The sequence below is a fragment of the Myxine glutinosa genome, chromosome 1, assembly GCF_964187855.1.
Source record: "Myxine glutinosa chromosome 1, kmMyxGlut1.1, whole genome shotgun sequence".
NCBI lineage: Eukaryota > Metazoa > Chordata > Myxini > Myxiniformes > Myxinidae > Myxine > Myxine glutinosa.
Genome location: NC_136261.1, coordinates 215535686 through 215560194, shown reverse-complemented (window position 1 = coordinate 215560194; position 24509 = coordinate 215535686). Strand labels below are relative to the sequence as shown.

Sequence of the window (24509 nt, the reverse complement as noted above, 5' to 3'; positions counted from 1 at the left end):
TTCCACGTGCCGGCCTCTTTTTGTTTTGACCTTTTACCCTGTTACCTACGACAGGTTTGAAAAGCTGGACCTCACCCCAAAAAGTGCCCAGAAAATGTTGCCCATCCTTGAACGATGGATGTGCGAAGCCGAAGCGAGGTATCAAAACAGTCCCAACGGTCTTTCGGATTTTATTGGTTCAGAGCCGTCACGTCGCCGTCGTCGCCGAACTTCCTTCACACCGAATGCCCTTGCCGCCCTCAACTGTTACTTTGAAGGAAATATGCACCCAGCGGGTCAAGAGATGACCGAGCTCGCCGAGCGTCTCGGCTACGATCGTGAGGTTGTGCGCATTTGGTTCTGCAACAAACGACAGGCCCTCAAGAACACCATCAAGCAAATAAAGGGCCACGGGGTCAGTGCTCAGACTTCAATTACAGGCCTTCCAACAGTCACACTTTCCAATGTTTCCATGGTAGCCGACCCCACAGGGACAGTGCCCGGAGGCCCAAGTGCGATAGAACCAAGGGAAATGGATAGCAGCTTATGTGCGGTTTCTGTATCCTCTCTAGTGGAGAACTCTGAGAACACAGATTGAACGTGCTTATTAATATTAATGTTTTTAATCACTCCCTTGAAGAACTTTTGTTTTGTGATGTCGGCCATGAGGAAGTATTAGATTTTAACCTTGCTACACTTTTTGGGGTGAAACGTAACTTAGGACAGATCTGTTTATTATCTGGAGTGAGAGGAGAAAATGAGGCATGGCTTTTGGAAAGGAGCAATTCAAAGTTTAACGAAGGGCAATGAAGGACAATTGCTACAGTTCTCAAATAATTTTATTTTAGATAAAATGACACTAGTTTCACCTGTTAAATTTACTCCTAGGGTTGTGGCTGGAGGTATTATGATCATGATCAATGTACCGTGCTCTTGACAGAACGCCTGTGCTACCGAAGCGGTGTCTTGGCAAGGGTTATACTACGTGTAGTAGGGGAGCCAAAGTGCAAAAATGTGCCTATTTAAGGTTTTAGGTGGTCAAACATGTTATACTTTTTTCTTATGTGTTTTGGGGTAGGTATATACATTCCGCATATGAAATGACTTGTTAACCCGGCCGATCTTCTTGCGAACTCACGGTATGGGCTCGAATCTGAACTTGCGTCCCGATTTGATTAGAGCCAAAAATTAGGGGTAGGGGAAACAAGAATGCCTTTATTATATATTTTTAGTTAATAAAACCACTTGTGTTGGGTATCATTGGAAAGGTCTTGCATCAGGCTAAAAATTGGTGGTATGCAAATTTTGATGACGTCATCGATGACATCATCAGAGGTCAAAAGGTCACGAAGTTGAAGGGGAAGTGAAAATCTGGGATACCTGTGCAATAAAAGGGTTGAAATCAAAAAATGCAAATGAATGAATATGAATGAATGAATGAATGATCGTTTTAAGGCCATTTTCCCCGCTAGAGCGGGGGTTAGCCTTGCGGGCCCCATGACAATCATGGTTCCGTTTGAGGCAATGTTTTTATGGCCGGATGCCCTTCCTGACGCCAACCCTTGGTCACGCTCTTACGATGCGCAGGGATTAATGAAAAAAATGCAAAGAGGTTGTGAAAAGAAAACTGACTCATATTTTAGAGGACCTATATAGGAAGTTTTTAATATCAAGAAACTTTACAAATATATTAGCATTACAGTGGTAATCCCTTCTGTTTCAGGGACAAAATTTTCAAAAATGGTAAAAGAAATTGGAATTTTCAGACATTTTCAGAATAATGAAACAAAGATTCTTTTGAAGCAGGGAAGGACATCCAATCAGGGTATCTTGATGCTTTAATCACTCTATGAGTTCTGAATGTCTCTTGTAACCCTTTGTTTGGCAGTTAACCCTTATTGACTGATAACATGAACCTGATTTTTAATACGTTAATTGTTAAATGATGGTTACTGGTATTTGCTCTAAATGATAACTGCAGCCTATAAAGGCAAACATATCCTCACAAATAAACCAGCCATGCATATGTAGATATTACTGACAGGAAAATAGTGATAATAGAACACTGAGAAAGGCAAAAATGGTCAAAACAAAAATCCTAGCCAAAACCAGACGATACGCTAATGAAGCAATTTCATGATTCCGGAACAGGCGACAGGCGTATCAGAGTATCATGCAGTTGTTCATGGAAGGCTTTTATGGAGCTTCCAATGATCAATAGAAATGAGAAAAAGAACATGAATTACAAGGTTCTCCTTGTTTTCTTTTTTCCAATTAAATGTAGTTTTTCCATTTTGGCACAGGTATGGACGGGTGTGGGATGAACATCTTTATTCCTTTTGCCTCTTTTTCTCACCTGCATCTTTCTTCCTGTTTTAGGCTGTTGTGAGGGCTGATATCATATCTATCTCCTATAATGTGTATCGTTTTACATCCTTTTGGCCTCATGCTAATTATCCTATCAAGATATTTTTGCTGAAGCTGGGTGAAGTCTGCACAACCCATGTCCTGAAATCGCTGGACAAATGACATCATGTCCACTAACATGGCACTTTTCTGATCTGTAGATGGTAAATCGTCTAGTTCTTCCCAGTCTTTACCCATTGATGATTTCAACGCTGTGATATAATCAGCCTTGTTTCCTTTGCGCATTGCATACCCACAAGGATGGTCGTCATCTTGGTCGAATAGGGAACTTGGGTAACTGGCCCATTCATGGGCAAAGACATCCATTTTCTGTGAATCGTCGAGGTTTTGTGCGAAGCATAATGATCTCACAACTGACCCTTCTTCAATGTGAAGTCGCTTCACCTTCAATGCGGCTGTTGCAGGATTTTTCCCCTTTTCGGTGAATGTCTTGAGGTGAACCGGCACTACCTTTTCATAGTTGTTCTGTTCAGCATGGGCAAGTGCTTGAAGTCCCTTCTCCTTGGCTGATACTAGCTCTGTGGATGATGCAACATGGCCAGTAGCAATATTGGTTAGATGTTTTCCTTGGCTGTGATGGAATGGATGCATCATCTTCTCTTTGATAACAAGCTGGATCCTAGAAACTATCTCCCGCTCTTTTGAGGCTGTCTCTTTTCCAGGAAACAACTCGTCCCTTGTCATGTTTGCCATTCGGAGTGTATGTTCAGAAATGGTGGCAAGCTCAGGCAATGCTTTCAGATATTTGTTGATGGCTGATTGGCTTTGGGAAATACCGGAGAACAATTTCGTTTTGGCATCCTTGTTATAGGACTGTTCAAGCGCCATATCTGTCCAAACGCCATTATATTTGCCATCTCCTTGCCTAACCACAAAGTTTCCTCTTCTGAATTCAGCTTCAACACTTGCTGGTAGATGTTTCATGGCCTGGATGTAATGCGGGAGACATGAAACATACTTGTGATGACCAGCAGCAACTAAGTATGGAAGCATTTGCTCAACTGTTGTGATGTGGAGATTCCAGTTCCCAGTTCTTTCGGCATGTACATATTTTCTCAGAATGTTGACCATTTCAAGGTACATCAGCCACAGTTTGGTGTTTGGGGTAGTATTTGTCCTGAGAAATTCCAGCATCTTTGCTTTCACCAAGCTCATACCATCCTCAGCTTCTTTGCATGCCCTTTGAACCTGCTCTGGACTAGTGTGGACCTTGAAATTATTGATAGCATCGCAGAAGACACTCAGTTTTCCAGAGAAAGAAGAAAGGTCCTCGACGTCATGGCCCTCCAGCAACATCCAGTCCTCAAAAGCTTCCCAAAGGAGTAGGTGAATGGCATTTTTGGCTAGAGTATGTGCCCGCAACATTTGATAATAGTCTTTACCATCCATAAGTTTGTTGACAGTCCCTTGTAAACAAACATCTGCTTCTACAAGGATGTCTTCAATCCTGTTCCCTTCATCAAGTGCCCAATCGCTCCCAGAAAATTCTGAGCAATATGAAAGCCCCCCATCCGAATGATGAGTTTATTGTATTTTACAGGATGCTTATTCTTTAAAGCAAGTACTATCTCATAGATTGCCTGATCACGCGTGAGTATACAATAATCCTGTCCGAGGTGTTCTGAAACATTCATGCAATAATCAAGAGACTCCTGCACTACATCAGGATTAGTGGGTGAGAGGGGAATGAATGGTCCATAACCAATTACTGTGGCATTTCCCCTTTCACCAATGAGGGCCTCATTCAAAGTTTGCCATGAAATCGGACTCATTTCAGGTGTCAGTTCCACCAATTTGGTTGATCCTGCTTGGCAAAGTTTGAAAATGTGTCTGAGGTTTTCAGTCCCTTCAAACGCTTTGATGTTTTCTTCATCATGACCAGGTACAAGTCTCATGCCTGCACATTTTACCCCGGATTCCCGTTTGAGTTCATTCCGCATTACAGGTACGCGCTTGCCGCTTCTTCCCCTTCATTCTTCCTCCCGTGCTGCCTAGACAAATCCGTATTTGATCGTCGCCTCCAGTAAAGCCGTTCGGTCCTCCGCGGTCCTACGGTGTTAACCGAGGGATTCGCGCGACAACTGGTGCAAATGGTGCAGGAAAAGGAATTGCATTGAAATGGTTAACTAGATACTGGTGCAAAGGGGTTAAATAATGGGCTTTGGCATGGTATATTGTATAAAAAAAACAACCCACCTTTAGAGGCCATTTTTCCCCACAAGCGGGGGTTGGCCTTTTTCGGGAACTGTGGTTGTTGTTGTTTTTTGGTCCCCTTTTTGAAGCAATGTTTTACGGCCGGATGCCCTTCCTGACGCCAACCCTTTTTGCCGCCTTTAACGACAAGCAGGGAATTACCAGTGAACTGGTACTCAAATTTGCCGACCTCGGAAGGATGACAGGCTGAGTCAACCCCCCTGGCGTTAATTCAGCGATTGACCGGGATTCGAACCCAGGATCCTAGGATCCTAAGCCGGCACCCTAGCCGCTAGCCCAACACCAGGGCATGGTATATTGTATAAAGTATAATAATTAACATCATTCATCCCTCACCTGAATGCATATATGATTATATGTGTATATATATACGACGTACGAAATACAATTTTTGATTGCTTTATAAAGTATTTGAATTTTATGCAAAAGGCGAAAAGGGGTTAATATTGTCAGACAAAGGGTTAAAAGAGGCATTTAGCACTTATAGAGTAATTAAATCATTAAGATACCCTGGTTTGGTTTTCTTCCCTGCTTCAAAATCAACTTTGTAGCATTATTCTAAAAATATCTCAAAATCCCCATTTTTTTTACCATTTTCTCAAAATTTGTCTCTGAAACAGGAGGGGTTAATACCATAACGCTAATATATTTGTAAAGTTTCTTGATATTAAAAACTTCCAATATAGTCCTTCTAAAATATGAGTCAGTTTTCTTTTTTAAATCTCTTTGCATTTTTGGATATTAATCCTTTTACGACAAGGGTACCCCCATTTTCACTTCCCCTTCAACTTCGTGACCTTTTGACCTCCAATTCAAAAATTTGCAGACCACCAATTTGCAGCCTGGCCCAAGACCTTTTTAATGATATCCAACACAATTCGTTTTATTAATAATAAATATATAAAAAAAGCATTTTTATTTCACCTACCCCTAATTTTTGGCTCTAATCAAATCGGGACGCAAGTTCAGATTCGAGCCCATACCGTGAGTTCGCAAGAAGATCGGTCGAGTTAACAAGTCATTCCATGTGAGGAATGTATATACCTACCCAAAAACATATAAGAAAAAAGTATAACATGTTTGACCACCTCCTTCAGAATTTTGGGTCTATGGCTCCCCTACTAGTGGTTTGCCGTTGCCTTCCCAGAAGTCAGTCAGGCCAGGAATCTGGGGGTTAGTCAGGGTGCTGACGATAGCTCGACTACTCTTAGTGAAAGACACCGAAGGATCTTTAACGTCCACCAAAGACCAGTGTTGACAGACGGGTATGTGGAGGAATAAAGGAATTTTATTTGCCGTGATTCCATTAGAATGGAAACCTCTCGAGGGTCAGAGAGGATTGTGCAAGGAATTTTCACATTGAAACTCCTCCAAGGAAGAGATATTCATGGATCAGGCACAAGGGAAGGTAAAGTTTTTATATGATATCACAGGATGAACTTTAACATCAATGAGTAATCACGAGTCAGGTGTTTGCCGCATTGACTTCTGTCAGGCAATAGTAAGCCTACTTCAATGAATCAAATGTACTGAAGTTTAATTTATGAACAAACACCTCATAGATGAAGTCTCATTATTAGTCCCCTACCGGTGTACACCGTAGGGGACTATAGGTTTGCACTCCGTCCCTCCGTCTGTCAGTCTGTCGGTCCGTCGGTCCGTCATGCAAAGAACAGCTTTCCGGACTTTTTTTCCTAAACTCTTAATGCTAATGATTTCAAACTTGGTACATGGTTTCCTCATGATAAGTTACAGATCAAGTTCGAACTTCACGACGTTTCGATCATTTTTGACAACGTTATGGCACTATGAACTTTGGGAATTTCCCCAACAGTTTTCCAGACTATAATTTGGAGTGCGGTAAGTCATAATACTGTCTTCTATGGCAGTGCTACCCAATGCCGGTAGGGGACATGTATTGCAGCGCAATACACAGAATGCTTGTTCTCATTGACTTTCTTGAAATAGCCCAGACTATATTTGGGAATTAATGTGAATATGATCCTGGAGGCTTGTGTTCATTAAAATTGATCGGATTGTGAAAAGTGTCGAATATAACAATAATTTTTCAGAGACTAAGTTGATGCCATGTTTTTGTTGAACTTGTTGGTTTGTAGAAGTTGAGCAATATGAGTTTTGGTCCCAATTGTACAGTTGTGGGGAAAAAAGATATTGCATTACCTTTTTCTACGTGTTTCCTGCAATTTCAAGATTATTCTCTATGTCTACTGCTGCTTCTTTTACGGCTCCAATTACTCCCACATTGTGGGGTCGGCCAGAGAACGTTTTTGACCCAAGTCTTTCACGAACCTGCTGGCCAGGCCTGACGTTTGACTGAAGGTGGCAGAAATTTTGAATTTGTTCAGCGTCCCCACGGTAGCTCAACTACTCCTCGCGAAACATATGGCGGGGGTCTTTAACATCGACCAATGACCAGTGTTGCGGACGGGCCCTCCAGATTAATGTCCTTTCGATAGACGGCGCACACATTTATGTAACGTTTTACATGTGAAACAGCAGGATGACAGACAGTTCATAGCTTGGTCAAGATTCGAATGCAGGCTAGACAGCTCAAAGGTGAGTGTGCCTTGAGGCGTCTAGGCCATCACATTGGAATTTTAAACTCAATCAACGAATTTTTTTTTTTAAATGCCTCCGCCGACGAAGTCGCCCAATTATGTTTTCATTATGGAGGCATTATGTTTTCGGGTTGTCCGTCCGTTCGTCCGTCCATGATAGGTTTTTGTTACCGCGATAACAAGAACAGCTGAAGGGAACCAAGTCAAACTTTGTACATGCATAATGATGTAAAGATAAACTGATTTGATTATAGGGTCAAGAGGTCAAAGCTCAAATTAGATAAAAAAATTATGTTACTGTGCTAACTTATCAACTAGTGATGGGATTTTTCTGTTACTGCACTAACTTGTCAACCAGTGATGGGATTTTTCTGATGCTGTGCTAACTTGTCAACCAGTGATGGGATTTTTCTGTTGCTGCGCTGACTTGTGAACCAGTGATGGGATTTTTCTGTTACTGTGCTAACTTGTCAACCAGTGATGGGATTTTTATGTTACTGTGCTAGCTTGTCAACCAGTGATGGGATTTTTCTGTTGCTGCGCTAACTTGTCAACCAGTGATGGGATTTTTTTGTTATTGTACTAACTTGTCACCCAGTGTTGGGATTTTTCTGTTACTGTGCTAACTTGTCAACCAGTGATGGGATTTTTCTGTTGCTGCGCTAACTTGTCAACCAGTGATGGGATTTTTCTGTTATTGTGCTAACTTGTCAACCAGTGATGGGATTTTTCTGTTTCTGTGCTAACTTGTCAACCAGTGATGGGATTTTTCTGTTATTGTGCTAACTTGTCAACCAGTGATGGGATTTTTCTGTTGCTGCGCTAACTTGTCAACCAGTGATGGGATTTTTCTGTTACTGCGCTAACTTGTCAACCAGTGATGGGATTTTTCTGTTACTGTTCTAGCTTGTCAACCAGTGATGGGATTTTTCTGTTGCTGCGCTAACTTGTCAACCAGTGATGGGATTTTTTTGTTATTGTGCTAACTTGTCACCCAGTGATGGGATTTTTCTGTAACTGTGCTAACTTGTCAACCAGTGATGGGATTTTTCTGTTGCTGCGTTAACTTGTCAACCAGTGATGGGATTTTTCTGTTATTGTGCTAACTTGTCAACCAGTGATGGGATTTTTCTGTTTCTGTGCTAACCTGTCAACCAGTGATGGGATTTTTCTGATGTTGTGCTAACTTGTCAACCAGTGATGGGATTTTTCTGTTGCTGTGCTAACTTGTCAACCAGTGATGGGATTTTTCTGTTAATGCGATAACTTGTCAACCAGTGATGAGATTTTTCTGTTACTGTGCTAACTTGTCAACCAGTGATAGTTCGAGGGCTGATTTTTTATTATATTGTTTCGATGAAATTTGTGGCAAATGTTCAACATGGACATTTATGAAAGGGTCCTTCATGAGACATCACCCCAAGTTAGCAAGCCAAAATTTCAAGATGTTCAATGGTTGCTATGACAACATGAAAATACCTGAGGTTTTCAATGACAGAAATCGAGAATAAACAATGAGAAAGTAGGTTATTAATATTGTCGCATCAAAGGGTCGGACGAACGTCTCTTTGATCTTTGGACCCTCGCGAGTGACTAAATAATCTCCACCAAATTCAGTGTTCTTTTAATAATTACCTCTGACACCTGAAGTGGATGGAGGTTATGTTTTCGCCCCTATTGTGTTTGTCTGTGAGCAGGATATCTCACAAAGTTAAGGGCGGATTCAGAGGAAACTTGGTGGACAGGTTGGGTGTGTGTCGAGGACAGAATCGGATACGATAAAGAAATTTAATTTTCTTAGTGATTCTTCACCATTGAGGGATAGGACCAAAAGCAAAAAATAGCATGGTATTTCAAAACATTGTGGACAGATGACAAAACTCGGTGGATGGGTTGGTTTGGTGACAAGAATAAGCCGATTAGATTTTGGTTCAGGTCTGGATCCAGATCTGGCCTATCGGTGAGATACAAAATGTAAAATGTTCAGCCTGGTGGCGGTATTCTCTCTACTGAGTGCCATTCTCGTTTAAACAGTGTTCATTAAATCATGATACTTCCTGCAAGGATCACTCAATGACGTTCCGAAACTGGTGGTTTTTCATGTCTGAGTTGTCATGTCTGAGTTTCATGTCTGAGAAGCTGCCTTGGAAAAACGCCACGATAAAGATATATTAACACGGATATACACCTCAACATGCAACCCGCTTTGCGGGGAAAATTATTAATTATATATTAATTATATAAGAAAATTATATCATTATTAAATATATTAATTATATAATTACAGCTGTATCTAAACATTCACCTAGACAGTACTTTCTTAACCCTCTCAAATAAGTTCAGTTATTCAAACTTCTGGGTCTCACTCTCAGCCATGATCCTTCTTGAGCAAACCACATTTCAAAGTTGGCCTTCATCCTCAGTCATGCAAAAACCCTTCCTTGGCACACCTACACTCCTATCCACCTACAAGGACTTTTTCTGCAGTTTGAGGGAATACTGTTCTCCCATCTGGATTTTCTCCCCATCTTCATATCTTGCTCAGCTTAATGTCATGGAAACCAAGGCCTTCAAGCATATTGGAATCTCCCACGATGAAGCTGAGTCTATGAGCCTATCACTTTGCCATCGCAGACAAGTCAGTGACCTCTCTGTCATCTTCCGCCTTATTTCTGGTAGGGGTTAGGATTTTTTTTTTTGTGACACTGCTTCTTGTAAATACTTGCCTGTAAATACATGCCTTTGTTACAAAGAATATAGCCTTTCCAAACCTGTTCGCTCTTCTGTTGCCTGCATTGGTTGGACATAGTGTGTAATAAATAGATGGGATGTTGTTATGCTAGCCTAGCTGACGTCCCACTTACGGTTCCACTCAGCTATACGTATTTAATAGATAAAGGTGGGATGTCAAAAGCATGGTTCCCCTTCTTAGATAACTAAATCACCTGGAAGGAAACACGAGATTTGGACACAAGGATCTTACCCAATTTAGTTGTTCCAGACGGTGGCATCGGAGTTATCTGTGGTTTGTCGGTGTCAGGGCCAAATGTCGGGAAGTAGGACCGAGAGAGTCCACTCGTCACCTGGCCAGCAAGCCCGTAACAATAATATATAATATTTTTCCCCAATAAAATATACATGACCCGCAAGGACTGTTATGCCATGGAGTCACATTGAGGATAAGCCAAGGATTGTTATGCTATGGAGTCACATTGAGGATAAGCCAAGAACTGTTATGCTATGGAGTCACATTGAGAATACGCCAAGAACTGTTATGCTATGGAGTCACATTGAGGATAAGCCTAAGACAGTTATGCTATGGAGTGACATTGAGGATAAGCCAAGGACAGATATGCTATGGAGTGACATTGAGGATAAGCCAAGAACTGTTATGCTATGGAGTCACATTGAGGATAAGCCAAGGACAGTTATGCTATGGAGTGACATTGAGGACAAGCCAATGACTGTTATGCTATGGAGTCACATTGAGGATAAGCCAAGAACTGTTATGCTATGGAGTCACATTGAGGATAAGCCAAGGACAGTTATGCTATGGAGTGACATTGAGGATAAGCCAATGACCGTTATGCTATGGAGTCACATTGAGGATAAGCCAAGAACAGTTATGCTATGGAGTGACATTGAGGATAAGCATTGAGAAATGTGTATAAACTACTCGAATGGTTCAACGTCTTAAAAAGTCAATAACAGTCTATATAACTAGTCGGCCTTCTCATGGCAGGGTTGTTTTCACAAATGGGTGTAGAGGTGAAAGGTGAATCACCGGCACCTGTAAAACTAGTTGTTTCAGGTATATAGAGCTCATTAGCCATGGGAGGCAGCTCATATTGGAGAAAGAAACTCTGAATCCAAGTCCGTCACTGCCTGGGGTTTTTGGGGTTTTTTTGTATACAGGATCGAGGCTCGTGAAAGAGCTAACATTTATCACACAAAAGGTCAAACAGACACACAAAACATATAATAAGGGGAGCGGTAGACAAGTTGGGGAGAGAAGGGGAAGCACAAACACAACATTTGAGAGCAGGGACATCGGGAGATCTGTGGGAGGGAGAGGGCTTGGGGGGAGGAGGCGTGGGAAGGGGGTGGGGGGGGGGGGGGGTGGGAGAGGTATAAAACACATGGACACTGCTAGGACTTCCAAGAAAGAAGTCGGGGGTTCAGGTTTTGAAATCAAAGGTTTAGGGTTTCACAGGGTAAAGGCAGCAATCTTTCTTAGAGTAAGTTGCCTTTGCATTCGTTAACCCGTGTTGCACCCTTGGGCAAGGTGTACTTCTCCATTTTAGCCTCCCAATCAGAGTTACATTAAGCCATAGGAGCAGGTGGTGGATGGTCATGCAGGCAGCTGCACATATTTTCAGTAATGGCTGCATGACCTTGGTGTTAGGCAGATAATTCTCTTATGGAGAACAATGGGTAGGATCCCAAATCTAGTATTGACACTGTCCGGAAGAAGGCAATGGCAAACCACTTCTGTACATGACAAGGAAACAATCATGATCAATGGACTAAGAGATAAAGCTATGGTGGCAGATGATGAGCCCCCCAGGTTTTAAAGTATGTGATTTAATGAGTAGGACTGAAAGTCGAACTCTGAGCTTCTCAAAAGTTTGCAAAATTGGAGCAAGGAATGTAAGGTCAATGAATCAGGGAATGTTAAATGTTATAAAGAGAAAGTTGGAGAGGACAAGAACTGAAATTATGGAGATAATTGAACTGAGATGGACTGGGTTGGAGCAGTCTCAATCTGACAATTCCAAAATGTTCTGTTCTGGTCATGAAACCTGTAAATGAAATTGAGTGGAGGTGATTTGCAATAAGAAGATGGTAGAGTTCACACTGGGAGACAACCCAGTCAATGACAGCTTAATATCAGTGAGGCTGCAAGCAGTGATGTCAGGCTCGAGTCTATTTGTTGGGGGACTCTGACTGGACTCTTCGGACTCGGAATGCCAAGGACACTGAATGCCAAAAATGTTGTTATACTTAAGTTATATATATATATATATATACAAACACATGCGGTGTCGGCGACGTGCTTGGACTAGGTGGGAAGGTGTGTGGGTGAGGATATTGAAGTGGCAAGAGATTTGGAGGATGGAGCCAATATTGTTGAATTTCCTGTTGCGGGCAACGTATGATGTGCTTCCATCACCAGTAAACTTGAGATTGTGGGGCTTGTTGCAGGAGGAGAGATGTTATTTGTGTGGAGGTTTGGGAATGGTGCAGCATGCACTGAGTGCATGCTCAGTAGCATTGGCAGCAGGACATTACAGGTGGCGACATGATCAGGTGCTGGCGGTGGTGGTGCAGATGGTGCAACAAGAGGTGCTGAGGTTGAGAGAGAGAAGAGTGGAGAAGGAGACTGATGGGGGAGAGGTGTGGTTTGTCAAGGAGGGCCAAGTGGTAAGAGGTGGAAAGAGGAGGAGGTGGAAAGCAAGAGGGCTGTCAGATGTTTGTGATTGGCAGGTGGTGGCAGACCTAAAGCCACAATTGGTATTCCCCGAGGAGATCTGTGTGACAAGGTTGCGGCCTGACATTGTCATTTGGTCAGGTGCAACAAGACAGGTAATCTTAGGGGAATTGTCTGTACCTTGGGAAGAGAACATGGAGGAGGTGCACGAGAGGAAGAGAGGAAAGTATAGTGAGCTGGAGGCAGAGTGTCGGGAGAAGGGTTGGCGAGTTTTGTGTCAGCCATACACAAACAAACACATGCGGGGTCGGCGACGTAATATATTGTGATGGTGTTCTACATAATTCACACAGAGGGCACCGTACAAGGCCCTCACTGAGTCACTGGTGAATAGGTTTTTGCTGCAAGCAGTGATCCCCCATAAACCGAAATATAGTACCCCCTGGATAAAATACATATGGTTAATAATTCCAGCAATCTCTGTGTGTCTGTCTGTGTGTCTGTGACCGCTGTTTCTCGACAACCACGGGTCCGATATACTTGAAACTTGCCAGGTATATTGCTGGGGACCCGAGGATGTGCCTTTTCAAGGTTTGTAATTAATCGGACAAGTACCTACCGAGCTATGTCCAAAAAACGCTTCAACCAATCAGAGAGCAGCGAGCTATCACGTGTGCCGAACCGTTAATGCAATGCAAGCGTTAATGCGTTAATGCAAGGCTTTTCTTTTTTCCCCTCTTCTCTTTCTACTTTTCCTTGCGATTAAATTGCAAACAGCCAAAATACGTTGGCGCTAATTGAATAATTGGCCATTAACACTAAAATAATCGTAACTGCGATATGCCAACTTCCGGACAGTGCAGCCTTCCATGTTGTTGTTGTTTGCAGCAGCTGTTTGCAGCAAGGCAAGGCTTTTCTTTTTTTCCCTCTTCTCTTTCTACTTTGCCTTGCGATTAAATTGCAAACAGCCAAAATACGTTGGCGCTAATTGAATAATTGGGCATTATGTTTTACAACTAATAAAAACGAATTTGCGATTCATTCGCTTTCCTGCGCGTTTGTGTACGCGATGGCGATATCTTTACCAAACTCCGGAAGCCGTTCGCTTTGGACCAAACCATTGCATGTAAATAGAGGGGGGGGTTCTGTGGTCGTTGCGAATGGACCAAACCATTCATGTAAATAGAGGGGGGGGATTGTCACTGTACTCGCAAGCCGTTCGCCGTTCGCTTTGGCGTTGCGAATGGACCAAACCATTTCATGTAAATAGAGGGGGGGGGATATAATTTTAGATAGATATATAGTACGGGCATATATATAGTACGGGCATGCCCTAGTATGGTTAACAACCGTAACAATCACTGCAATTCTTACAACCCATGCAGAGGAAATGAGGTAATGCATGTTTTGTTAAGGTGTGATCGAGGTAGCAGTCTATTGCCTAAACACCACCCAAAGAAAACTTTTCTACAATAAAGCACTACAATGCTGAGTTTTTGTACATTTAACAAGTGAACAACACCTCGTCTATCATGAAAGACCCATTACAACCCATGCAGAGGCAAGAAAATAGTCATGATTAATATTTGAAGTCTTTAATTTAAAAAAAACTCCCACCTGTCCTTTTGACTGCCTTTTATGCAATAGACTGGCAAAACATGGAAGGTTCTCTGCAATTTCGGTTTTGCCTGAGTTTTCAAGGCTGAATAGTGTAGAAATATAGGATTTACTCGAACGACACTCGGTGGAACACATACCTCCGCCAGCCTGAACAATTTACATTTTGTATCCCACCGATAGGCGGGATCTGGATTCGGACCTGAACCAAAATCTAATCGGCTTGTTCTTGTTACCTACCAAACTCCTCCAGGACTTTTTAAAATATCATGCTATATATTGTTTTCGGCCCCATATCTCAATGGTGAAGAATCGCTTATAAAAATTAAAAAAATGATCGGATCCACATCTTCATCAAAATCTGATCAATTCATCCTTGTTACACACCCAACCTGTCCAATACGTTTCATCCGAATACATCCATAACAACAACAACAACATGCATTTTAAAGGCCATTTCCCCTGCTAGAGCGGGGGTTAGCCTTGCGGTCCCCATGACAATCTTCTCCATTTTGCCCTATTTTCTGCATCTCTCCTTGTTAACCCCCTTGCCCGCATTTCTTCTTCCACCATCTTTAGCCAAGTCTTTCTCGGTCTTCCCCGTCTTCTACTTCCTTCTACATTCATTTCCATCACTCTTCTCAACCAGTCACTTTCATCCTTCCTCAACACATGGCCAAACCATCTCAACCTGTTCCTCTTCACAGCAATCACAGGCTCTATTCCTATCATCTTTCGCAATTCATCATTTGTCTTCCTCTCTCTCAACGATACTCCGCACACCCGTCGAACCATTCGCATTTCCACCCTTTCCAATAACGTTTAGCGATATTGTGCTGAATATCATTTGTAGCCCTATTTTCATTTATTGGTGAAGAATGGTGTTGCTAAGCCTGGTGTTGGCTTGGCGGTTAGGGTGCCGGCTTGGGATCCTAGGATCCTGGGTTTGAATCCCGGTCGATCGCTGAATTAACGCCAGGGGGGTTGACTCAGCCTGCCATCCTTCCGAGGTCGGCAAATTGAGTACCAGCTTGCTGGGATGAATGATCACGGTGTGTACCTCGATTTAGAATAGGTACACCGTATCCCTGCGCATCGAAGAGCGTGACCAAGGGTTGGCGTCAGGAAGGGCATCCGGCCATAAAAACATTGCCTCAAGCAGGGAACCATGATTGTCATGGGGCCCGCAAGGCTAACCCCCGCTCTCGCGGGGAAAATGGCCTTAAAACGATGATTCATAATAACTTTAAAATTCTCGGATCTGCATTCAGGTCCGCACCTTCACCAAAATTGAACAATATCCTCCTGGTCACACACCAAACCTGTCCACCAAATTTCGTCCAACTACGTCCACAACATTTTAGATATCCTGCTGGTGGTGGTGGTTCGTGTGTCGCCTACAGCTGCAGGTTGCATCATTTCCTGGGGGTGCGGCTACGCGGCTGATGCAATACCCTCTATTACCAGTAAGCTAGTACTCATTTGGCCAAGTCCAGAAGGATGACAGGCTGAGTCAACACACCTGGTGTTAATTCAACGGCATTACATTAATATGTACGTTATGCATCAAAATAAATGTATGGTATAGAAATGCAAATTAGCCAGAAATAAGGAGACATTTTAGATTACAACGCATGGTATTACAAGAAGGAGCATTGGAAAAATATAAAATAATAAAAATACAAAAAAGAAGGTAGAACGGACATTTAAGGATACAATATTGTAACTCATCATGTAATCCTTATGATAATCCTTAGACCGGTCTGTGTTTGTTTGTTGCGCTACTCCTCCTACTGTTCTGGCCCGATTACATCCAGACTTGCTACATAGTATCAGCATGACCCCATTAAGTGCAAAATGGCGTTTTTATCTTTGCTGGTGGTTTTTGGGAGGGGGTGTCAAAAATTCTCTATGTAAATGTGTATCATGTAGCGCCACCTCCAGGTGTGAGAGGGTATTACAAGTCCCACCCTTTACAGTCCAGTATTCCTGTCCCCACGTTTTCCAGTGCTGCAAGGTGTCTTGAATTATAAGCAGTAGGCCTGTTTTTGCTTCATGCACGTAACCCGGGTTTTATCTGTATTTTTTGGGAGTGCTTGAGGGAGCTGTCAGTTGCCCATAAACTACCCAAATAAAGGTATGTGTCAGAACAACGTGTTGCATCCTCGAACAAGATCGTCCATAGGAATTGAGCATGGCAGTCATGGTTGGAATCATCGATTGTTTATATCTGAGTGCGACAGAAGTGTATGTCCAAAGATTTTGCATTTCTGAATTGGATGCACCATCAGGATTGAGAATGGTGGGTGGGTGGGAGCATGTCATGGTGGTGCTTGGACCTTAGAGAGGTCTCCCTGAACACATGGACAGGTAATTCACATATTATGTGAAATAAATAAATCGTTTACATGACAATTTCTGGCTGTGATGAATTGCCAGTACACATTTTGGGAAACTATGTGTAGCATCTAATTAAAGATGTTCAAATGTCATACATGTCTATCTATGCCTGTGGATTTCCCATGGGTGCTGGCCCACAAGTATGATCATACTATATATAATTTGAGAAGCGTCTGCGTGTTTCTTTATTTGTTTGTTTAACTTTTATGGATCCCTAAACCGCTGGATGGAACGAGTTGAAAATGAGTGGTTGTATGGTTTAACAAAAGGCCCCTAGGACTTGGGGAGCACCGAAATTCTCTCGATGTGAATGTGTGTCGTATAGTGCCACCTTGTGGAAGCCATTATTTCAAGTCATAATAAAATACCCCGTAGACATAGTAAAAGTGGGAAAGTAACCTTTCCTTAAGGACGGGTTGTTTGCTGGTCTTTGCAAAAATGAGAGTTCCTGGCAAAACCGATTTGGTACGATATAGACGTCTTGGTAGAAAGATAATACTTAGTTATACTCATCATAGTGCCGAACATTACAAAGTAAAATTTGCTTTACAGAGATATTTTTATATACAGAGCTTTACAGATAACTTTCCTTCCACCTCAACTCTTCAAGACCTGTCTAATGGCCAAACAACATTGTAGTATCCGTTTATATATTCCTCATAATTAATAGGCACCTTCCAGGGCAATGAAATATACTGGGTAATTTGCCAATTCCTTCCCATTTTGGAGCAGGATTTGAACTTGCAATCAAGAAATGATCATACAGAAGCTCAGCCTGCATTTACACCAACCAGAATGAGTATTATTATTTAATATTAAATTGATATATGTGGGAAAATTACATGGCCAGACCAGGAATCGAACCCAGGTCCTCTGGAAAACCGTACCAGTGCTCTGCTATCTGAGCTACCTGGGCGACCCTGACTGAGCATGCAATTTTCCCACATCTGATTGCCACTCTCTTTCCGTCAATGTTTCTGGGGCACTCGCTGCCAACCATAGGAGCACCAACGGCCTGAACACGAGAGGGTCTTCCTCCAATGGGGGGACAAATCCATGTCCGCTATTACAAACACCACTGGGGGCATAGTGTCGTGAAGTAATTACATTATTGAACAGGATTAAATAATTAAATTGATATATGTGTGAAAAGAGAGTGGCAATCATATGTGTGGGCATGCTTGATCAGGGTCGCCCAGATATCTGAGATGGCAGAGCACTGGTACGGTTCACCAGAGGACCTGGGTTTGACTCCTGGTCTGGGCGTGTAATTTTCCCACATATATCAATTTAATTATTTAATCCTGTACATTAATAACCACCTTTAGAGGCCATTTTTCCCCGCAAAGCAGGGGTTGGCCTTTTTCGGGAACCGTGGTTGTTGTTGTTTTTTGGTCCCCTTTTTGAAGCTTTGTTTTACGGCCGGATGCCCTTCCTGCCGCCAACCCTTTTTGCCGCCTTTAACGACAAACAGGGAATTACCAGTGAACTGGTACTCAATTAGCCGACCTCGGAAGGATGACAGGCTGAGTCAACCCCCCTGGCGTTAATTCAACGATCGACCGGGATTCGAACCCAGGATCCTAGGATCCTAAGCCGGCACCCTAGCCGCTAGCCCAACACCAGAGCTCTGGTGTACATTAATGTAATTATTTCATATACCCTCCTCAAATGTATCAGTGCACATGAAACGATTGAAGACCATTTCTGTTGCTGTGAAGTCACCTTCGACAAGTCGCAACTCTATCGCAGGGTGCTCCGAAAGCAGCAGCACAATGAAATGCTTGTTTCAAAAGATACAGTGGGGGTCTTTAAAGGCGAAACACAGCTGGAATGTGGAGGAGGCGTTGGAGGGCAAGAGGGTCAACATACATAAAGTGGGGGCAAACTGGAAACAGTATAGGACAAGAATGTACGGATGCAACACAGCACGAGAGGAATTGGCAGTGAAAAGGAGGCAGTGTATCAGAGGGTGTAATGACGCTCAGAGTTAAAATGTGGAGAGGCCATGAGATGATAGTGGTCGATCAGCAGACTTCAAAGCCTGGAGAGATAAGCATGGGACAAGACATTCGGTTACAGGGTTCGGCATGTGAGAGAAGGAGTGCAAGATAAATGGAAGTGAGTGTTGAGTTGAGACTTCATGGGGAAGGTTTCAAGGAAAGGGTTTCTGGTTGAACATATGTGAATTGGAGGGGCAGCAATTGGGGAAGACTGAAGAGGTGAATGGATAGGAGTAGCAAAACCAGCAAAGAGCTGTTAAAAAAGACTGCAAGGTCACCAACCTGCTGTGGTGAGCAATCTTCGTTCGTATGCAGCACAATGCTGTGGAGTAGCATCATTGGCAGAGGGCAAGGCTGTGCTGCTGATACAATGCCCCCTTTAAGTTAAGGCAGGAATTTGGAATTTGTTCAGCGTGCCCGTGATAGCTCGCCTACTCTCCGTGAAGGACACCGTGGGATCTTTAACGTCCACCAACAAATGCTGCAGTTGGCGCGCCTGTTTAACGTCCATCTGAGGGATGACACACATGCATTGATGAATCACCATGCCTGTGAAACATGTGGATGACAGTTTATAGCTGGGTCGGAATTCGAATCCAAGCTAGACAGCTTAGAGGGCGAATATGCTATGTCCATACCTCAAGGCCACCTTGTCAGCCCACGTGGTGAGCAATAAAAAGACCTCGGAGCAACCTCCTGTCATGAGATGACTCAGAGGACATTGGATCCCACACAATCAAGGGGAGCAGGATATGAAGCATCAGCACAGTCAACAGTTGGGAGCAAAAGGGTAGGGGAGCAAAAGGGGTGGCAGTTATATTCCACAACTGTACTTTTAATGGTCTTGGATGCCACAATAATATATAACAAGGAGCTGATACTCTATATCTCCCCCCTTTTGGGTGGTAATGAGGAATAGTTACCTGCAATATGAAGGCTAAATCACGAACAGTTTTTGAAATAACATGTATACAAGCCAAGTTACCGCGATGGTTGCCATGGCAACATAATTCTGACAATCATAGCTGTGATCTAATCAGGTTGAGATAATGTAATGAGGAATAGATATCTGCAATATGAAAGCTAAATGTTCAGTTGATGTTGAGTCTCCTCTATTGTAGTAGCTCATGGTGGTGTTGTATGCAATTGTATGGCCAGAGCTAAACTCTTCAGGAATCCACTAATTGAAGGTCCAGGAACAATATTTGGTTGGTTACACATTTCCCATTGCGGGCGAAATGGGTGAAATGACCACGCCCTTTTTGCGCGAAGTACTACCATCCGCCGCGACTGTATCTCCAGAACCGTTGGACATAGGAGGTTGCCTGACCACTCAAAATGTGCGGAATGGCCACATTATGGGGGGTCAGTAATACATTGTCATATCCAAAAGTCAATTGTTTTTAAGATAATTACCAAAAACCGATTTCAGCATGTTACGCACCACAATTATACAATACCACCAAGGCCACAACATATGTATGACACTTTATCATATTGTCCCTGTTGTACCTTTTGCATATTGTTCCTATTTTGGAATTTAATTATTTGGATTTATACACTTTTTGGCTTTACTACAGCCACAAAACGTCACACAATTTATGTTCCTTTCTCTGCAAGTGCACGTTTTGGTACTCATACATGATGTTGGGCATTTGCATGGAGGGGGCAGGTCATCGGGCCTGCACGATACTGGCAGTATCACTGGTGTTATGCCAACATCCGTTGCTTCATACCCATACTGGAGTGGATCTGGTTTGGTGACTGCAGGAGTTGGGGCTTGCAACCACATCTTACACTGCAGATATGCTCGCTTTATGTGTTCTTGTATCGTTGATGAACAGCACATAAGCTGGTTGAAGTCCAGTTCTTTCTTGGAGTTGTGGTACTGCTCCCATCGATATTCATCGAAAGTGGAACAGTCGGTCTTCTTTAACCCACACACAAGGAACTTTTCAGCATTGCTTGTCATCTGTGGTGACAGTTCTTCTACACCAAACCCTTCCAGTAGGGAGAGATCCATGGATGCTTTCAGGCCAGACAGCTTTGGACCCACCTTGCTGGTACTGTCGCAACCGCTGAGAGCATGAATGGCTGGGAGACACGACACCAAACCGTTGTCCAGTTGATCAACCAACAGGTGGACTGGTGCAGTTTTCTTTGTTTTCCGGTTACCAAGCTTCACGTACAGCTTTTGTAGTTGCCAGGTTTTGTTGAAGTGGAAGATGAGGTTGATAAAGACATCTGTGTCAGGTGAGTCAACCAAGACTGATTGAACCCCGTGTTTCACAACACCATCATTAATATGGAACATGATTCTGTCGTCGGCTTCTTCTTGGTTGCTTGAGAGCTCTGTGATCTGTGTTTCAGTGCCAGCTAACAGTTTCCTGCATTCACCCCCATATACTCCTCCAAAGAAGATCTCCTTGTCCGACTCGACATTCTGCAGCATCCACTTGAAGACATACTCATGCAGCCGAACTTTGTTCAACATTGAGCTCCAGAACATAGCAAGATCGACAGGGAGTTTCTGATTGTCAGACCTAATGGTGATTGTGATTTGTTCTGAAGAACTTCTCTGTGCCTGTTCCATTTGCTTGATTGATGCTTTTAGATAAACATCAAATATAATGTCTATTCTTGTGGACTTGGAGCCTGTAGCAAGAATGCTGTTGGAAAGACTCTCAGCCAATTCCCCGAATGTGTGAAGGCCCATCTTTTTCATCGCTAGTTTACGCACAAGTGCCATGAAGTCCACTATTGTCATCTGAGCGTCACTCTTTACATTCCTAGTCTCCTGTGGAAGTTGACTGACAAGTTCCCTGGTTAAGGAGGCTTTATCGGGCTTCTTCAATTTGATGCCATCTTTACATTCAGTGGTGAGGAACTGGAATGTGCTGGTCAATTCATACTTCAGGAGTTCTAGCATGCTGTACCCTCTTTCTCTAGCATAGTCAATGTACCTAATCGTTTCTGCAGCATCCTTTTTCGCCATCGATTTCTTCGCTGTGGGCGGAGTACGTTTCACGAAAACAGTCTTGCGGTTGGTAGGGATTGTATCATGTAGGTGCTTCTCCTTATCCTGAAATCTGGTCTCAACAAACTCTTGATAACTCTTCTCACCAATTTCCAGGCATTTAAGTAATCCTATCCCTGGTGTTGGGCTAGCGGCTAGGGTGCCGGCTTAGGATCCTAGGATCCTGGGTTCGAATCTCGGTCGATCGCCGAATTAATGCCAGGGGGGTTGACTCAGCCTGTAATCCTTCCGAGGTCGGCTAATTGAGTACCAGTTCACTGGTAATTCCCTGTTTGTCGTTGAAGGCGGCAAAAAGGGTTGGCGTCAGGAAGGGCATCCGGCCGTAAAACATTGCTTCAAAAAGGGGACCAAAAAACAACAACTACCACGGTCCCCGAAAAGGCCAACCCCCGCTTTGCGGGGAAAAATGGCCTCTAAACGGTGGTTTTGGTTGGTTTTTTAAAGTAATCCGTCAACAACCTCCTGGGGTATGTCTGCTTCAGTAGAGATGTTCTGAAGTCTGATTCCAGCGCCGAACGGATTGTTGATGGATTTTATGTAATCCAGAAGCGTCTTCGCACGATCATGGCCAATCTTCGTAGAATTTGGATTGAACTCATGGTGTAGGCTCAGTTCACTGTCATCTTTGTCTCCCAAGTTACACCATTCCAGCAGCTGTGCCACATGAAGATCTTTCTCATGCTTTAGGAGATTCCATAAGGCTACTGCTTCTTTCTGTCTAGTCATCCCAATGATACCTCCAGCAACCTTGGCGGGTTTATTGTAACACTTCTCGGGTGCCATGTCAAATCCTACTGCACTGCCTTGTCGGAGAGTGTGGTACATCACCCATCCACCATCTGTAAAGCATCGGTAGATACCCGGGAACTTCCTTTGTATGTCCAGGCAATCTTCAACGAACAGCGTACCCCATCTGCAATAGTTTGTCCGGCCAAACCCGAAGAACAAAGGCATGCACCTCCGCACAGCTGAAACAAAAAGATGCCAATCGCCTTGCCGAATAGAGTGTGTCAGATCTCTCAGGATAGGATACAGCTCATCCAGAAACAAGCTCCAGTACCTCACATTCTCAGTACAGGCCGTTTCTTTCCATTCTGTGAAAGACTTCTTCAAGTCTGCGTGTAAGATCTTGCTTTCTTCCCAAATCTCTCTGAACTCTGCACGGTCAACATCTAAAGCCTGCTGCATCTTAGTTTCCATGGTCTCTATTTGCTGGTCTAATTCACAACTAGTACTGTCCTGGTCAGCTTGAAACTGCTCAAACATAAGAACTGTCATCACTTCTGATACAAGACTCATTGCCTCCTTGCCTTTGCAATAGTGACCTCCAGTCATGACACTATTCTCTACAACAAGCTTGCCAAAGGCTTCAGTCTCAATCAAAGCCAGATCAATACCGATACAGCCTAAAAACTTCCCAAGGCAAGCGATGACAATCTTCTCCATGTGAAAAGGTCCCATTCCAAGGAATATGTTACCAAACTGATCTGGCTTCAACAGCTGGATTTCCATGGCGATTGCATACACCCCTTCATCAGACCACAATGCCCCTGACACGGCATTCGTTTGTTTCAAGACATCCTGAAAGTTAATCATGAATGTAAATATTGTGTCCATTTCGGTTGCGACATATGGAAGGATGGGTACAAATGACTTCTTTGTAACATCAAACTTCAGTGGATCCTGGAGTGCACTCATTGTTGCTGTGAAGCTAGGAAAAGAGCCCTCCTCGCGATCTGTGTAATTTTGTCTTGCCATGAAACAAACAATAAACATCGAAATTAGGGTTCATTGTAGTTTTTTATGCAGATTGTTGCTAGACTTTTCTATTCAGGAATCAAGTAATTGAACAATAGGAACAGGAACAATAGGAATAATTGTGGTGTGTAACATGCTGAAATCGGTTTTTGGTAATTATCTTAAAAACCATTGACTTTTGGATATGACAATGTATTACTGACCCCCCATAATGTGGCCATTCCGCACATTTTGAGTGGTCAGGCAACCTCCTATGTCCAACGGTTCTGGAGATACAGGCGTGGCGGATGGTAGTACCACGCGCAAAAAGGGCGTGGTCATTTCACCCATTTTGCCCGCAATGGGAAATGTGTAACCAACCAAATATTGTTCCTGGACCTTCAATTAGTGGATTCCTGAAGAGTTTAGCTCTGGCCATACAATTGCATACAACACCACCATGAGCTACTAGAGTACTCGGGCAATGATGGCGTTTTTGCCATCATATTGCCTTTCTATGGCTGGTACACACGTGTAAGTGTGTGGTACAGACGGGGTGGGGGGAGTTGGGGGGGAGGTCACCACTCCTCTTCGTCTCTCTGCTGACCATTGGGGAATTCACCCTCTTCCGCCCATGCTGTTGGAGTCAACTGGACTTTAATCCACCAGTTGTGCAGAGGCATCTGCCATTTAAACTGCATGGCTGCGGACCATTACCCTGGTAAGGGGGGCTGGCAGGTACTATACCTTGCCCACAGGTGACCTGGGGTTATGCAAAGCAGGGGCATCCATCTCCCTGAGGTATCAGAAGACACGCGCACACCCAAATGTTCAACGATATTTCAAATATCGTATACACAAAAGTACATGGACGGATGATCAGTCGGTCGGTCGGGTGGAGGAAGCTCATTTTAATGTCTCGTCTCCGACCTTGTCAGAGCAGCAGGGAACAATAATATAATAACCATTATTTTCACCCTGTCAGGTACATAGGGCTGCTGAGGCAGTTTCACTGGCCAGGGGGCAAAATCCAGGACAGGTCGCCACTCCACACAGGATACTCAAATTGCTCATTCTTCCCAATA

At 43.4% G+C, this 24509-nt stretch overlaps 1 protein-coding gene across 1 annotated transcript in view; it reads left to right on the top strand.

The window, feature by feature from the left end:
* Nucleotides 1–1383, top strand: part of LOC137434906 (uncharacterized) — a 137943-nt gene extending 136560 nt beyond the window's left edge. Inside the window, exon 11 of the mRNA XM_068128162.2 lies at nt 55–1383. Within this exon, the coding sequence (XP_067984263.2) occupies nt 55–577 (523 nt within the window). The 3' untranslated portion in view covers nt 578–1383. The remainder of the gene's footprint in view (nt 1–54) is intronic.
* The last annotated feature ends 23126 nt before the right edge of the window (nt 1384–24509 follow it).